This window comes from Pogoniulus pusillus, chromosome 11 (assembly GCF_015220805.1).
Source record: "Pogoniulus pusillus isolate bPogPus1 chromosome 11, bPogPus1.pri, whole genome shotgun sequence".
Taxonomy (NCBI): domain Eukaryota; kingdom Metazoa; phylum Chordata; class Aves; order Piciformes; family Lybiidae; genus Pogoniulus; species Pogoniulus pusillus.
The window spans coordinates 2,643,084-2,659,579 of NC_087274.1; the positions used below are offsets into that span (position 1 = coordinate 2,643,084).

The 16,496-nt window shown below is 44.5% G+C and overlaps 1 protein-coding gene across 5 annotated transcripts; it reads left to right on the plus strand.

The window, feature by feature from the left end:
- Positions 1–145: 145 nt before the first annotated feature.
- Positions 146–15,824, plus strand: CEP95 (centrosomal protein 95). Of its 5 annotated transcripts, none has more exons than XM_064150583.1 (22): positions 146–235; positions 2,260–2,388; positions 3,323–3,430; positions 4,256–4,366; positions 4,746–4,854; positions 5,244–5,353; positions 6,147–6,281; positions 7,030–7,244; positions 7,619–7,688; positions 8,354–8,400; positions 9,657–9,775; positions 10,056–10,188; positions 10,346–10,457; positions 10,629–10,807; positions 11,051–11,143; positions 11,929–12,079; positions 13,182–13,342; positions 13,799–13,873; positions 14,369–14,521; positions 15,105–15,251; positions 15,339–15,410; positions 15,480–15,824. In XM_064150583.1, the coding sequence occupies exons 1-22, from the start codon at positions 214–216 to the stop codon at positions 15,654–15,656; spliced, it is 2,628 nt and encodes an 875-aa protein (XP_064006653.1). In that variant the 5' UTR covers positions 146–213; the 3' UTR covers positions 15,657–15,824. The 5 variants fall into 5 exon arrangements, with proteins under 5 accessions (XP_064006653.1, XP_064006655.1, XP_064006651.1 ...); XM_064150585.1 differs by having other exon boundaries at positions 10,059–10,188; XM_064150581.1 differs by lacking the exon at positions 146–235 and having other exon boundaries at positions 1,349–2,388.
- Positions 15,825–16,496: the final 672 nt, after the last annotated feature.

Below are 16,496 nucleotides of genomic sequence, written 5' to 3' on the forward strand. Positions count from 1 at the left end.
CCCAGCCCCCCGCAGGGCCTGTTCCCGGCGCCGGGGTGGGCGGGGCGAGGGGACGGCGGCAGCCGCGGCGCGGGGCGGGCGTCCCGTGAGCGCCTCAGGCGTCCGCGCCCTGTCTCCATGGGGACGCGCAGCGCACGGCCGCGCAGCCCTGCCCCTTCCGCCGCGGCGCTGCCATTCGAATGCCCCGGCCGTTGGTGCCGGGGGCGCCGCGTCATGGGCACCGCTGAGGAGAGAGGTAGGGCCGGCAGGGATGGGCCCTTCAGGACAGCTCCGGGCCGCGGGTACCTCTCACTCATTGATTCGCTGCTTTCCGTGCGCCTTGCCCACCGCTGGGCCTCAATCGTGAGGCCTCGCAGTGAGGCAGGTGCGAGTGCCCCAGGAGCATCCAGGCTTCATGCCCTGCAGAGCCGGGAACGCAGTGGAGAGCAGCTTTGTCTCCCCGCTGCTGTGCTGCTCTCATACTGCTCAGTCTCTCAATACCGTCTTATTCCGGTGCACCTTTCCTTAAAGACGTCTTTCCCTTGTCTTGTGGCTTTTTAAACGCTGTTAACCTCCATCGATCCTGCCCCTTGCCTTTGCCCCACCCCCTCAATTAGTCTGAAGTGGTAATACCTGACATTGGGAGTAGCTGAAGTTTTCTGGGATGTATTAGTCTGAGGTACAGAAGATGCTGCTTCAATCTTTCATACACCTGAAATCTTAGGGTGAAGTGGTTTCTGAAACCAAGGGAACAGTAACAGGGAAGTACAGAGGAGTAAAAACTAGTTTCTGTTGTATTAATTATGTACTTTCTTTTCCTTCTAAAGATGACTTGCTCTTTCTCTACTGGTTTTAAGTCCATACATAATACCCATTAAAGTACTACTTTGTGAAAGCAACATGCAGGGTTGTGCACTTGCAGCCCAGAAAGCCAAGCAGAGCCTGGGCTGCAGCAGAAGTGTGGCCAGCAGGTCAAGGAGGTGATTCTCCCCCTCTACTCCGCTCTGGTGAGACCCCACCTGGAGTACTGTGTCCAGTTCTGGAGCCCCCATTACAAAAAGGATGTGGAGATGCTGGAGAGTGTCCAGAGCAGGGCCAGAAGGATGTTCAGAGGGCTGCAGCAGCTCTCCTATGAGGACAGACTGAAAGAGTTGGGGCTGTGCAGTCTGGAGCAGAAGAAGCTCCCAGGTGACCTTCTTGTGGCCTTCCAGAATCTGAAGGGGGCCTACAAAAAAGCTGGGGAGGGACTTTTGAGGCTCTCAGGGAGTGAGAGGACTGGGGGGAATGGAGCAAAGCTGGAGGTGGGGAGATTCAGCCTGGAGGTGAGGAGGAAGTTGTTGAGCAGGAGAGTGGTGAGAGGCTGGAATGGGTTGCCCAGGGAGGTGGTTGAGGCCCCTTCCCTGGAGGTGTTTAAGGCCAGGCTGGATGGGGCTCTGGGCAGCCTGATCTAGGGTAGGGTGTCCCTGCCCGTGGCAGGGGGGTTGGAACTGGATGATCCTTGTGCTGTCTTCCAACCCTGATTTCTGTGATTCTAGGGGAGAAATCCAGCCGCGAGAAGAGATCACAGACTAACAAAGGCTTTTATTTTTCTAATTTGATGTTTGAAATGGCTGCCAAGGAAGATTGCAGCAAAGGATACAAACACTTGGGGAAAAACATGCTGTTCATGCATGTATTGTTGTGCTCAACCTGGTATGAAGGAAGATGGTGGGACCAACTCCATGTTCTTGTAGTTCCTAAACAGCAAACTAATAAAAGTAGTCCTTGAGCTTAGCTTTCACAAAGAATACCTGCATTAGGAGTGTTCTCGATTAGGAGTATTGGAGAACTAGGTTTGTAGGGAGAAGCTCATGTTTCAGAAGAGTTTCTGGTTCTTCATAAAAGATGGATCAAAGTCCTTCAAGATTTGGAAGTCCTGCCTATGCAGACAGACAGAAAACACTTCATATTACATGGAAGGGGAAAAAAAATCCACCCAGCCTGTGGTGCTTCAGTATCCTTCAGCCCTCAAGCTCAGTTGTACTATGACTGTGTACTTGAACCAGATACTCGTGTGTGTCATTCCTCTCGCTGTCCACATTTCCATCTGCAGTAACCAAGGGATGGAGCAGAAAGCATACATCATATCCAGAAATTTGGGTAATTGAGATAGCATAACTGGGATTGACCACCTATGGTTGAGCCAAAGACACTTAAATGTGTTCCACCTTTCAGTGTTACTAACCATGTTTTTATTTCTGTGTCTTTGGGTTCTGACATTAATGTTTTGCTTCTTAATAGATTGGATTGATGTTGCCAATGAGCTTTTAAGGAGCTGTCACATAAACCACCACATAAAGAATCTCTCAGAATGTGGTGTCGATGTGTTTGTTCATCTTTACGAGTCAATACTAGGAGAAAAAGTACCAGGTGGGAACAAGCATTTCTAAACATTTTTTTTTGTGTGTGTATGTCTCATAATGAACAAATTCAAGTTTGCCAAGCTTCTTATCGAGGTAGGGTTTTTAAAGTCTTTGTGTCCTTCCAAAGAGTGGTTGCCATTCTTTAAGAACATTTAAGGTAACAGTGGTTAATTGTTCTGGGTTTGTTTATTACTGCTATGAATAGTAGCTATGAGGAGAGTTCGCCGGTGTAGCTAGGAGGAATCTTTCTCTATTGTTAGTTAGGTCTTGGAAGGCTGTGCACAGGCACAAAACCTTTGAGAGGTGTCAATTGCCTCATTTCTCTTAAAGAAACGTTAATACTGAAGCCTGTTCTCACTTACAGTCTGCTAAGAGCTGAGGTATGGTTTGCCTGTTCTAACCCAGCTCCATTTGATTTCTGCAACAGCAATAAGCAGGGTTGTACAATTATGTATTTGTTTGCTTTATGGCACACTCGTGCGTTTGGGAACTATCAGGTCTCCTACTTCAGAAGACAACTGCAAGAGGTAACTGGCAGCTATTGGTGGTAGAAGTCCTATGAAGTATAAGCCCAGAACTAAAAATAATGTTGCTTTTAATTCATTGTTGTAGTCGCTGGCAGGGGACAGAGACCTTGACACGAACTGCAATTGCAGTTTGACAGAGTGAACTCGTGTGTACTGGGAGTGAAGGAGTCAAAATACATGAGTAGTTTTTATTCATGAATTCAATGCTTCACGTCTTTCAGGGGGTGGTCTGAGTTTGTACTCAAGTGTTTATGAAAGATTTCATGCAACCACAGGATATTTGGGGTTTTCACCAAGAACACAAGCTACTGAAAAAAACACTAACTTGTATGTGAAAATTCAGGCAGTTCAGTCAAAGTATCTGCAATGATCTATCCACCTAGGTAGCCTAAAAAGATTATTTATTTTAAATAGATTTCATAGCTACTCCTAAAAGCCAAGAGGATGATGCACATAATGTACAAGCAGTAATAGATTCCCTGGCATTGGACTATTTGCAGGTCAGCCTGTCTCACATCACCGGTAAGTACTTGTTTCGCTGTAAGCACACAGCAGCTGACTGTCAGCATGTTTAATTTGAACATCTCTTATAAAGCATACTTCATACCTATGTGAAAAGTCTTTTTCCTGTAGTGAAACATCATCAAAACACTGAACCCTTACCTTGGACATCAGGTTATAAACTTGAGCAGCAAGCAGCGAATAAATAAAAGGTGTCTTGTGTGACACAACCTGCAAGAAATGTCGAAGTTAACAATGAAACACACTTCACGTGTCTGCTGAAGTGTTACTTGAAGTCTGTCACTGGCTCAGTGTTTTTCTGGGTACAGCTAAAGCGTGGAGATTAGGTTTTAAAACCCAAGCCTTGAATCTGAAGCTTGTTGCTCACTAAGAAGTTGGTGACTAAGGGCTTGAAGCATGTGGTGACTGTCCTTTGTATGCAGGCAATAGCTTTCACTCAGTATCATCTTGCATAACATAGCCTGCAAAGAATGAAAACTGCTTGCTTGATGTGAGCTATCTCTTCCTTAAAACGGCTGAGGTTTGTAATCCTGCCTGCCAGTCCACAGACTCTTGTATAAGAGAATATGAAATCCCAACTCTTCCTGATTTATAGCTGTGTGTGGAAGCAGGTATGGCATTAATAAATTTACACTTGTTAGAAACAAAAAGCTGCAGCTTTAGGGAATGTTTAAGATACTTTAGCCATAAATGAGTGAGCAGTTGTTTTCTCACCTGACATCTCCCCAGAAAACTCCCACTTCCAAGAACTTTTCTTCTGGGAAGTAGTCATAATTGCTGTGTGGCAATACTACTTATTAATGTGTGGCAGTACCTTCTCTTAAGGTGAGAACATCGTGAAAGGAGAAAGGGAATCTATCAGAAACCTCCTTGAAATCTTTGATGGCTTGTTAGAGTATCTTACAGAAGAAGCCAGTGAATCCTCTCAAAATGGAGGTGAGTAGACAGAGGGCCTAGTTTAAAAGACGTTCTGCTACTGCCTTCTTTCCTGTTTGTCTGCTTTCAAGTTAGCTTGCTGAGGGCTTTGCTAGGTTCTCACGAACGTAATTCTTGGTGTTTGTGGAGGGAACGTAGCCCCTATAAGAGGTAAATGCTGTTTCTTTGCTGTTTTCCTCACTAGCAGCTATAAGGAATTCCTTCTCTTGGAAGATATAAGCTTTCTGAACCCTTGTTTTGCAGATGTTACAGGTCATCATTTTACACATCATCATTATAATGTTTTGTTGTGCTTATTGCCAATATCATCAGGAGAGTTTAGTACCTGGTAGTTAAGAAATAGTTTTCCTGGAAGTAATTGTCTCTTCATTATTAACAGATGAGAGACATGTGCTGCCCAATAATGGAATTGCAGTTGCACCTCAAGAGCAGCTGGAATGCAATGCTGGTCACTTTACCCAACCACTAACATCCTCATCAGCTGCAGGGTAAGAATAGCTGTGAATATTTGCACTGGCAAAGTGATTGACTCTCCCTTTGTGTACCTGTAGGAAACCTAGTAGGGTCCGAATAGCATGCAAGTAGGAAATGTAGTGATTGCATCCATCACATCTCCTTTAGTAAGGCATCTAAGAGGCTGAAATTAGCTCCAGGACAAGTGGAAAACGTTATCTCGGTTTTCAATTGCTGTACTCAATTGGACTGCATTTGATTCCCCTTGATAACTTCTGCACCAGCCTGTATGTGGCAGCTGCTCTCTCCTCTCCTGCTCTTTAAGAGTCTGAGGCAGTTGCCACTCTTCTGCAGCTCCACCATGTGGACTGAAGGGGAAAAGATTTTTAGGCTAAATATTTTATGCCTTTTATGTGCCTCTTAGGTCCCAGTCAGAATTTTTTGTTCCGTCTTGTGACTTAGATGGATCAGAATCTACAAGTGAGTTAATCAGGCTTGGAGATACTGCTCATTCATTTTCCAAGAGAGAGGAAGGTGAGTTTGAGTGAAAAACTTAAAGACTACTCTGTAGTAATATTTCTGGGCTGCTTTTTGTTGTTTGCAAGAAATAACTCTTGAAAAATAAACAGCTACTTCATTTTAAACTCTTGATTTACAGAAACACCCCCCCCCAAGAAAAAAAAAACAAACATCCAAACAACACAAAACCAAAACCAACAACACTCCAGCAATAAGCAAACATACCTGTGGTTGATCTTGCTGAAGTTACAGTTTCTTAAAGCATTCCAAATACATTTTCCATGCCTTTTGAGCTCCAGTTTTTGGATAAAGATTTGTTCTTTGACTTCTAATTCAGTTTCCTGTACAAAGGCATTTTATTTTGTTTGACAGGATAAGGGGATTCTGATAACTTCATTTCATCTAGTGCAGTGTAAAATGTATTATTTGGGATTGTAAAAAGACTATTAAGTTAATTCTTAAAGAAGATCTCTTAGGAGTGTGTGCCCCTTAAACATTCTGGGTAGCTCTGGAACAAATAACTCTGCAGACTACTTCAACAGCATCCATTCCTCTCTTCCTATGACAGTACTCCTTATTGGTGATTAATCTTTCCAACTAGAGGCAGGATGAAATACTGTGAATGATATTTTTACTGAACAGAATTAGTCAATATTGGATTGAAGCAGAGATTTAAGGGATTTGTTTTGATCATAATATGGATTGCTAACATCAAACAATTATTAAAGGTTAAAATTGGTCATCTAAGCAGTTCATAGCAGGATGCCTTATAGTTCTTAATTTTATCTTTTTCAACCATCACATCTAGAACTCCAGTTGCCTGAATTGTTATCAGCAGAGAAGACAAATGGAGTGGAAGGCTGTAAAACCTCTGAGGCTGCTGCAGCACTGCCTGCAGAGTTCTCTGAAATGGAAAGGGGCATTGCAAAGGGAAAGGAAGATGGTGAGCATTCGTGCTTCTGGTAGCTATTCTCTGATTTTGGCTAAAGACTGTAAGGGAATTAAAGTATTGTAGAGGAGAACCTTTGTTGTGGTTGGAAACACTTTAGCAATATTTTTAAATAAGTCCATTCTGAAAATCTTGTACTTTAGTGTCCCAGAGCATTTTTGCTTAGCTAGGATCCAGCTTTAGCTAAATCATTTTCCTTTTGTGGTGCAATAAACACATTCTCAAAGTAAAGAGCCCTTGTGGAAGATCCTAGCATCCAAAATCATATTTTCAAGGAGGCTTTCATGCTGTTCCTAAGGTCAGCTGTGGATAGATTATGTACAGGGTGAATGTTTTTGACAGGAGGCAGCCATGTTCTTCATTGTCCCTGGCCTCTGCTGACTGTGGCTCTGTCATTGCTTAGAACTCCTGTGTATGAGCAGGCATTCTCCTGTAGGCATCTGAAATGACTGTGGGGGAAAGAACAGCAAATCCAAAGCTGGTTTCTGTGCATGCACACAGCTGCAGCTGTGCAGTATGAACACAGTGTGCTTAACTACACCTCTGTGCAGCCATCACAAACCTGGTGGGGGCTGCAGTGTGCATTGCCGTGAAGAGAAGGGAAGTGACATTGTAAGGCATGAAAATATCACAGAACTGTTCTGTGCAGCCCAGCAAAGATGGGAGCTCATACTGGATATTTAGATACTTCTAAAAATACACAAAGCTAACACTTAGGCATTCTTCTCACTTGTCCTTCAAGGCTCAGTGGAGTCTCTCCATCCTGCTGAACCTCAAAAAGAGAGCCTGAGTGCCAGTGCTGCAAAGCTTGGGGAGCCTATACAGCAAGCTATCCCCTTGCTACCACCATTTCAACCTCTGGAAGCCAGACCTCATTATTCTGGGTGGAGGGATTATGAGAGCTCAGGCAGACAGGCATCAGCTTTCACTAACAGCCAAGAAGTGAAAATTTCTACTGTAAGTAAACCCCTATCCTTGATTTTTTAATTGGGGGTGTGTATGTGTTGTTAATCACTAATCACTACTGCTTTTATTTTAAACCCCTCTGTGCAGAATGGGAGTAGCTGGTCTCTGAAGAACATCCTCAGTTCAAAGTACTTTGCATTGTGGATTCCTTCTTCACTGAGTGGCCAGAGAAGAAATTATAGGGACATGTGTATTTTATACACATACAAGTGTGCAGCTCCCATAATCAAAGTAACTGCACAGTTTCCAGTAAACAAATCAGTGTCTTTTTGTCTATAAACTTAGCATTGATTTCCCTGTGCAGACAAACCTAATGTCAAACCTCTCCTGTGAATTCAGAGAAAACATGTTGCTTTTTATTTCAGTTTGGAAAGTCACTTCCAGAAAAGCCTGAAGATGTTTCTGGTAGTTTTTCCCTGTCAAGGAAAATCCCTGGTGAGAGAAGCTTGTTTCCTGTAGGGTAACTCTTCAAGTGTCACGTATTGCATTTGTTTACATTGGCACTACAAGAAACATGGGTTTGAAAGTAGTTCTTTGGTTTAAATTCAGCCACAAGTTCATATTTCTATCTCTGCTTTAGAGAGAAACAGAAATAGGTTACTCTTAAGCTCTTCACTGTGCTGGAGAAAAATAATCCATGTCCCCAGATCAACTCCTTTCTTAGTTAATCCAGTTAAGATGGGCCTGTACTACAGAAATCTCTTCTAGGAGATAAATCCCATGGCTGAGCTTATTCTGAGCAGAAAAACACAGCCCAAACAAGGCAGCTTCAGCTCTAGGAACAAGCCATTAGCTGCCTGTGGTCGAAGAAGGTTAGAAGCTGGCTTCCAGAGCTTATTTTCTCGGTTGCTTGGGAAACACTGCTTACCTTGCTGGTTTCCATAGCATTCCCATGACAGTGAACATCCAGAACCTGAGAAATTACCAAAATGGATGTCATAAGTGTGCAGCCACAGTGGCTTTGTTATTCTGTTATCTTTGAATGATTTGGATCCAAAGGCTACCCACGGATCGCGGTTTTTTTCACTCATTCCCCACATTAGCAGGCACAGTGCAGTCTGTGCCATCCACTAACACTTGCCTGTCATCTGCTTCTGCAGTGGGAGACCAGCTGCTACCAAACGATGCTGAGGGCAGCGTGGCAAAGGTAGATTTTGCATCTTTACCTTATTTGTGGAAGTTCAGTCAACATTTGTGAAGTTCTGCTTAATTCTGCTGGCATCTTGTGGCACTTCCGTGCTTTGGGCTGGCTTTCTTCAACAGACAATCAGTGGTGCAATGGTGTTGGACTCGGTGTGTAATTTGCAAGTCATGGCAGTTCTTCTGAAGTGTTTGCTTCGGAAAATGCAACTGCCAGTACCCTACAGAGTTCTACTTGATCTCGATCAGATAATGATCTGATGGCCCTGGGGTTAAGCAAAGATGTGAAAGCACGGGAGTACAGCCATGTCCTTCAAAGTGTATCAGTATTCTAAATTAGTAAGAATCTAGGTCTTTTGGGGCCATTCAGTCTCCAGTGTAATTCACATTTTGCTCCCTTCCTAAAGATCACTGAGCTGTTTGCTCAGTCCTTTCTGTTTATTTCCTTGCCTTGTCCTTTGCCTTTCAAAAACTGAGTAATGCAAACCCCACAAACAGATCAAGCATAGGCTTGTAAAAACACATCTCTAGAGGAAGCTCCCTGCTCTGGAAAATACTTCCTTTTTTTGCCTTTTGCAACCACAAGAGGTACTCACAGACTTCATTTGTCTCAATAACTTACACCGTCTGTTTCAAGCATTGTCTCTGTCCAAACTCCTTTTCCATTGGTGTATTTGCAAGTCCAACCCCAAATGACTGCAGTTCACATAGCTAAGATACCAGGCAGTTATAAACCAACCAATTTCTAGTTTGCTCTGCACTCAGTGAAGTCCAGCTTACTCATGTTACTTGGCCTTAATCCCAGGCTAAGGAGATATATTTAGGGACACTCACAACTTCACCTGAACCTTGTTCTTCTGAGTCAGTGGCTTAGCTATAGATGATTCCTCAACTTATCCTATGTTTTTCCTAGTCTAGCTCTTTTAACATCCAGTTGCCCAGGGAGGTGGTGGAGGCCCCATCCCTGGAGGTTTTGGAGGGCAGACTGGATGGGGCTCTGAGCAGCCTGATCTAGTGTAGTGTGCCTTGCCTATGGCAGGTGGGTTGGAACTGGATGATCTTTGAGATCTCTTCCAACCTTGACAATTCTGTCTGTCTCTATTTTCAGTCACTTGGCCTTATGTCTACTCTTCTATATAATCAGAGGGTTTGAAATTGTTCTCCCATACAAGCTGCTCTAGGATCTCTGCATACTTGAGCTGTGGCACTTCTCAGCTTTACTGCAGAGATCTTCATTAAATCTTAATTTACTGGTTTTCCTAGGTTCCCTGGGTTTATGGGACTTCATCTGCTTCCTCTTCACATCAGAAACTCTCACATTGTGCTAACCAAGTAACACAGGCTCCAAGACCTGAATCTCGATATCTGCCTAGAAAGAAAAGGTGAGGTCATTGGGTACTGAGCCATGGCTGCCCAGGGCTTCCCTGTGTCTCCTTTGAAAACAAGGTCTCTTCCCTCTTGGTTGCATGATAGCAAAAGATTAATTTTAACAGAAAATTTTCCCTTCTCCTGACACATGTACATTGTATGAAAGAAGTTACAGGCATTTACACATTCAGCTTCTACTTAATCTTTGTGCAAAAAGTGATCTGGAGTTACACAAGGTAATGCTTATCTTCAGGTTTCAGAGCAGAAATGAAATCTGGTTGGTGTCTGTTTCAGCAGATACAAAAACTCTGCCACAGACTCCCTTGAGGAGTCTTCATCCCCCAGAACAACAAAGGAAATGCTGTCTGAGCAAGAGCTTCAGGAAGTGTCAGAAAAGCTCTCTCGCCGCTTACATGAGCTGGATGTGGTAAGTGAGCCCCAGTCTGAGGTACCTGAGCAACCTTGGTACTGCCAGTGGAGAGAACCCGAGTGCAGATGTGACAGTGATGAAAGCAAATCTGCAACTGACAGGTTTACAGTTTGAATGAACTACTCAAGCTGACCTCCACCAATCTATCCCACAGATGCTAGAGAGAGCTTTGGGAGGGCACAGTAGAGCAGAGCTGCCAGATGAAGACAGCCTGTCCCAGCACAGTGACAGTGTCATGGACTATCGCCGAAGGAAAGCTGAGCGAGGCAAGTTAAGGGAGAATTCTAAAAGCAAAGCCTTTGGCTTTCTATGACTTGAATTTGTGCTAAATTCCTTTGACTCTCCTTCTGTATGGGCTTCTGAGGGCTTTTTTTCTGATGTTGGCTGGAGGGGTTTTGTTGTAAGTTAGATGCTCAATGAATTACCTTTCCTTACAGACACGCCACGTCTAAGGTACCAAAGCAGGCCACGATCCCTTTCTCCATCCTCACCTTCATCTCAGCATCAGCTCTTCTCTGAGCTGGAAGAGAAACTTTGCAGCAATGGAACAGGCCAAGTAAGGAAAATACACAGCCAGCTGCAAAGAGAAAGGGATGAAAGAACACAACAAGCAAAGGTAATTGCTGGGTTAGGGCTATACCTAAAGCATTCAAACCAAATGCTCTTGCCCCATGGGGCAGCTGGCCTGCTAGTAACTGTCCACTGTTGTACCTGTAGAATGCTGAGGAAAAGACTTCAACTCCACATTTTGCAAAAATAGAGAGTTTCCAGTGGAGGAAGTGACTTAGACTCTTCGCTGGGTGAAGAGGTGTTCACGTGGACTGATTATTTTCTCTGAAGAGTCCTTTCTGTTTTCTAGATGGTTGCAAAAGCTTATGAAGGTGAACTCAGAAATTATGAAGCTACAGAGAGGCTTAGACTCTCCAAGCTCAGAGAAGCCATCAAGGAAGTGGTAGGTGATGCTCTGTGCTGGTGGTGGTTGGTTGAAATTTGTCTAGATGATCTGCCCAGACACTGGATGTAGCTTTTGTGTGCAACACCTCTGTGACTTCCTGCATCCTAATTACAGCACTCTGCACTACTAAAGCAATAAGCAGGAGGACAGCTTTTCCTGAGCTGGGTAGAACCAAAGGATAAGTAGTTCTAGAAGTTTCATCACTCTAGTGGGTTAAGAATGCCTGTTCTAACCACCATGCTTTGCACATTAAGTGGGAACTTCAGGATACTCAAAGTGAACAAGGAGACAGGTTCCAGAGACTGGCCTAACCTTCTCCACAGATGGGCACTTCACACACAACATCCCCACAGCTATGAAAGTAAAGCTGGAATCTAAACACACTGCAGGCAACCTGCTTAATTTTGTCCTGGTCTTTAACTGCTCTAAAAGCTGACTTTGTGTAAGGGAGATGCTCTAATGTTACAAATGTGGCAAAGGGAGTTTTGCTCCTTCCTTACTGCTGGAACAGCAAAGATCCTTAGCTGAAAAGCTGTTATACCAATGTCAACACCAGGCTGCTGCAGCAGGGTGAAGTGCTGCAGAAGAGCTGAGGTTATGCAATAGTGAGATGTAACCTTTCTTTGAACCCTGACCTGCATTTGTTAAGTTCTGGCCTTCTGGAGAATCCAGTGCAATACGTCCCACATTCAAAGACACTTAAGTGCTGATAGCCAAACTGTGACCTGTCAGTCTTTTCCTTCTGATACCTGTTCTCCATCTGCTTTACATCTGCTCCTAAGGAACAAGAATACAAAGAAAACATCTTTCAAGAGCCTCCAAAAATGCCTCAGCCAGTGAAAGTTTATTCTAGAAAAACCACACCTCGGAATCCCAAACACAGCCAGTGGATTCCAAAACGAGGGACTGTGAAGCCAAAGAAAGCAGCTCCAAGTAAGAACTGCAAAGCTATACTTGGTGGAAAACTGGCATCTTGTGAAAGCATGCCTTGAACTCCCAGGAATAAAGGCATCAGTCCAACATATATCAGTTAACTGTAGCATTTTCCCCTTCTTGTGACCTGTATATATCTGGATTTGTGTAAGGGGAGATAATGTTTTAAGCAAATGTAAACCACCAAGGCACAAGCAAAACTCTGACCCATTTGCTACTTCCTTAAAAAATCCCCTGGCTTATTTTCAGGGCTTGTTTCCATTACTGCTAATCTGTGTTTGCTCCACTGTAGTCTGAGCTCAGTCGTTTTTTTTTTCCCTGAGCCTGTATCAGATGGAAAATTGGCCTTTAATTTGTGTATGCTGGTGCTGAGCCACACACAGGTAATAGAGCAGAACCTGTCAGTTGCTGTCATCTCCCTTTCAAGGTCCTTCCGTGGTTGAGTTAGCAGTGCCACTAGTTTTACGGAGCAAGTGATGCCCTGAGAACAGCCAACAGGCACATCACAGGCTCAGGTTTGGCAAACAGCATTTATGCCGTCTTTAAGATCCTGCTCTAATCCTGTGTGTCTAAGGGCTGCTCAGGTACACTGCCTTACTCTGTTTCAATGCTTGAACGTCTAATACTCATTTGTTTCATCTCCCTCCCATATCTTTTCCTGCCAGAAAGTTCAAAAATGTAAAGGAAATGAGCTGGTTTCAAACCAGTTTATTTTCTACCTGCTTACTTGGCCTGGATCTATCCCTGCTGCTGCATTAGTGCTATTTTAAGTTGCTGAAGCCAGTGAGTGAGAGACAGATAAAGAAATCACTGATTAGTGGTGGTCAGAACCAAGACAGAAGGGGATATGCATCTCTGTTGGATGTGGTGGTGGGAGGGAAACAACGCCTGAGCTATAAGAGCAATTCTTCAGCAGAAAAATACCCAAAATCTCAGGGTTATTTTCTCCACTGCTCTACTGAGACTGATGTTATGTCCTACTGGGTTTAACCTGTAGGTAGATTATAAAGTGTTCAGTCTCAACTGTTTCATAACTTAGGCTGACACTGTCTGGAAGACTTTCTCCAGGAATTTATTGCTCACATCTGTCTTTACCTTGTAGTGAAAGTAAGAGATGATGATCTCCTATTCCAGCTACTGGAAGAGTTTCCCCACCTGCATATTTCCCACCACACCATGAACAAAATGTGGCAGCAGCAGCTTGCACAGACTGAACAACTTAAAGCAGCTTCTGGCAGAAGCAGACCAAAACTCCAAAATGAAGTGAGTGTTCTTACTCTTACCTTCTAAGTGTCACAGGGCCAGTACCTCTGACAGAACAGCCAGCAGCTTGTATTGCAGCATAAAATCAGCATAAGGTCATCCTAACTGTTTGCATGCAGCAGACAGGGCACCTGCACATCCAAAGCACAGCATGAAAGGATGCAGATTTCAGTGTGGTTAGACAGGAGTGTCCTTACCTAGGTGAGGCTCAACTTCTCATCAGCTACTCAAAGGTTACTTTTTTCCACACTGGTTTATCTCCTACTGCCTGGGATTGCTGTTGCTTTTGTAAAAGCTTTTAGTTTAGAAGTTACAGATGGAAAATGACAGATGATGCATGGCAATTCTCAACTGATGAAGCAAACCATAGCAAGGGGCAATGGTTAAAACTCCTGTACCCCACTTCCTGTCCTGCAGAATGCTGAACTAATGAGCTGCTGTTTTTTAACCTTGCAGGTTCAACAAGCCCTGAAAAAGCAAGAGCTGCTTGTTGGCATTATTAAAAAAGACCAGGAGCATAACAGGAGACTGGTATGGTTCCGGGAGGACACTTGTCACATGGTACAAACGCTTCATGCTGAACTAGCTCAAATGCATATTCCCATGGAAGTGGCTTTCTATTTTATGCTTGTGGAGGAGCTGTGGCCTCAAGTGCTGTGTAATCTGTTTGCTGTGTGGCTACTGAGGTCGTGGGAATGGAATTATTGTTACTATTACACTGCACTCTTGCTTTAAAAGAGCAAACAGATTCTAGCAACGTGCAAGGAGAAACTTGAGGCCCCTGCTGTTGCTGGTAAGAAAAACAAGTACCGTGGCAATGCTGACTCCTTCATTAGGGAGTGCTCCTGGTGGCACCACCTGGCTAAACAGTGGTGATTAAACCTTTAAACCACCACTGCAGCGCTAAACTGGGGCAGGAGCAAGGCGCTTAGTAAAGGACCCTCTTTAGCAAAGATCACTAAAGATTTGCCTGCAGCAGGATCTGCTGGAAGCTTAATGGTCTTACAGCTACCGTTCTCCTTTCAGCAAGAGCTGAAGCAGCGCATCAGGCGGCAGAAGTGGGCTCAGAAGAAGCTGAGGGAGAAGCGCCAGCAGGCCGCCCGAGCCAGGCAGTATTACCAGGATTACCGCCTGCAGCTGCGCGCCAAGATGCTGCGGGCGCGGACACGCGAGGAGAGGGTGAGCGCAAGGGGTCCTGCTCTCCAGTTGGGCAATGCTTCTTTCTTTGGCCCCATGGTCCAGCAGTCCAAATACCGGTACAAGGAAACCAAGAATTGAAGTGAAGAGAGCAGAGGAGCCAGGATGAAATGGCTGGTCAGTCAAGGCCACAGCTGGCAAGGTTCCTTCTGTGGAAACACTGACACGGTTTGGGGTACAGCACTGCAAAAGAAGAAAGGATGTTTCCTAGGGTTAAGAGGAGAGAAAGGGTGAAATACCAGTGTGGAAAAAACAGGGCTGACAATAAGAAATAGGGAAAATGGGTTTTCAGAAACAGGAGGATTAAGAAGTTGTTCCTACCCAAAGAAAATAAATCATCAGTTAGAGAGACTGGTCCAGAAGGCAGCTTTGTTGCTCAGGGGACTTTAAAAGACAGGATCCCACACCTAGAGACAGAACTGCATTTTGTCATGGGCTGTGACTTGTCACAAGCTCACCATTCTGTTAGGAGATAAAGCAGCTGAAAATGTGTACTTAAAAAGTTTCTGGGAGAGCTGGAGGTATGCTTTGGTTTGTTGGATTTGTTGTTTTTTATTGCTGGCAGATATTTAAGAACTTATTTGAAGAAGGCTTAGAAATTCAGAAGCAAAGACTGAAGGACCTGAGAGCATATGCTCAAGAGAAGCGCGCTGAGCAAAGGAGAGAGCATCAAAACGAGCTGGAGTCTATGGAGAACTATTACAAAGATCAGGTAAAGCTTAATCTGCTTCTAAGACACCATTGTTATACAAAAAGTCTTCTCTTCAACTGCTTCAACTCAAACACCTGTTCTGCTTAGTTCTCCATGCTAGCAGAAGCTTTATCCCAAGAACACCAAGAAATGCAGAGCAGAGAGAAGGCCCAGGCACAGGTGAGTGTTGTCAGAGCTGTTACCTCTCTTGTCTCCGTGTGCTGTGGCTGATGGCTGCGTTTTCCTTAGATGCTACAGAAAACAAAGAGAGACCTGAGGTCAAGGATGGAAAAGGAAATAGAGCAACTGCAAGCAGCAATCATGCAGAGTGATGAGGACACCTTTTTCCAGGAGCTAGAAGCAGACAGGCTCAAGTCCAGGCTCCAGATGGCTTCCTTTCAGTACAGCAAGAGCTGGTTGGTGTGAGCTGTATGGCAAACGGTGCTGCAGTTCTCTGGCTAAGGTGATGAGAATCTGTGAGAGCTGCCCTGTGGCTGCTTTGCTGTAAAGTATCTCCTCTGTCATTTGCCATCAGAGGTGCAACTCCCTATAGCACTTTTATGATCACCAATAAAGTTTCTGAACTACTGTCTACCTTCTGAGCAAGACTGAGATGATGTTGAGCTCCAGACAAAGGAAGTGGGATGGAGCTGGTCTGTCTTACCTTGGTGGAGAGGTGAATGCTGAGCCTCTATGCCTGTACTGGTTCTGTTGCTGCTGGATTGAGAAACCACACTAACACCATTGGCCAGAAATGACCAGATTGGAACAAAGTCATCTTCGCAAGCAGATAAAATATATGCAGCTTCTTGTGCCACAACTGTATTAGAGCAGTTGGAAATAGAAACCAATGAAAATTGGTTGAAGGCAGCAAACCAGAAGCTTCTGTGAGAATTGCAGCCAGGGCAGGGCCTGTGGCCAGCCTGCTATGGGGCAGAGCAGGAGCTGACCATGGCCCCACACTGTCCTCGGAGAATCAGCTGCAAGTACAAGTTAGAGCAGCCATGCACAACAGGCTCTAGGAGAGGTAAACACAGAGGAACAAATGCTTACAATGACAGCAGATTACAGCACACCTCCCTGAAGCAAACCCACAACACACCTCACAAAACCACACCCTCACTGTCTGAAGCATTGCAAGGGAGCTGCTCTAAGCCAGCCCAAGTTAGTTTGAGGAGACCAGCTACAGTAGTGGTAAGTCGATACTAGGAAAAGGAATTATGGCAAAAAGGGCCAAGAAGGAGCAGTTCTTGGCGGGGGGAGTGG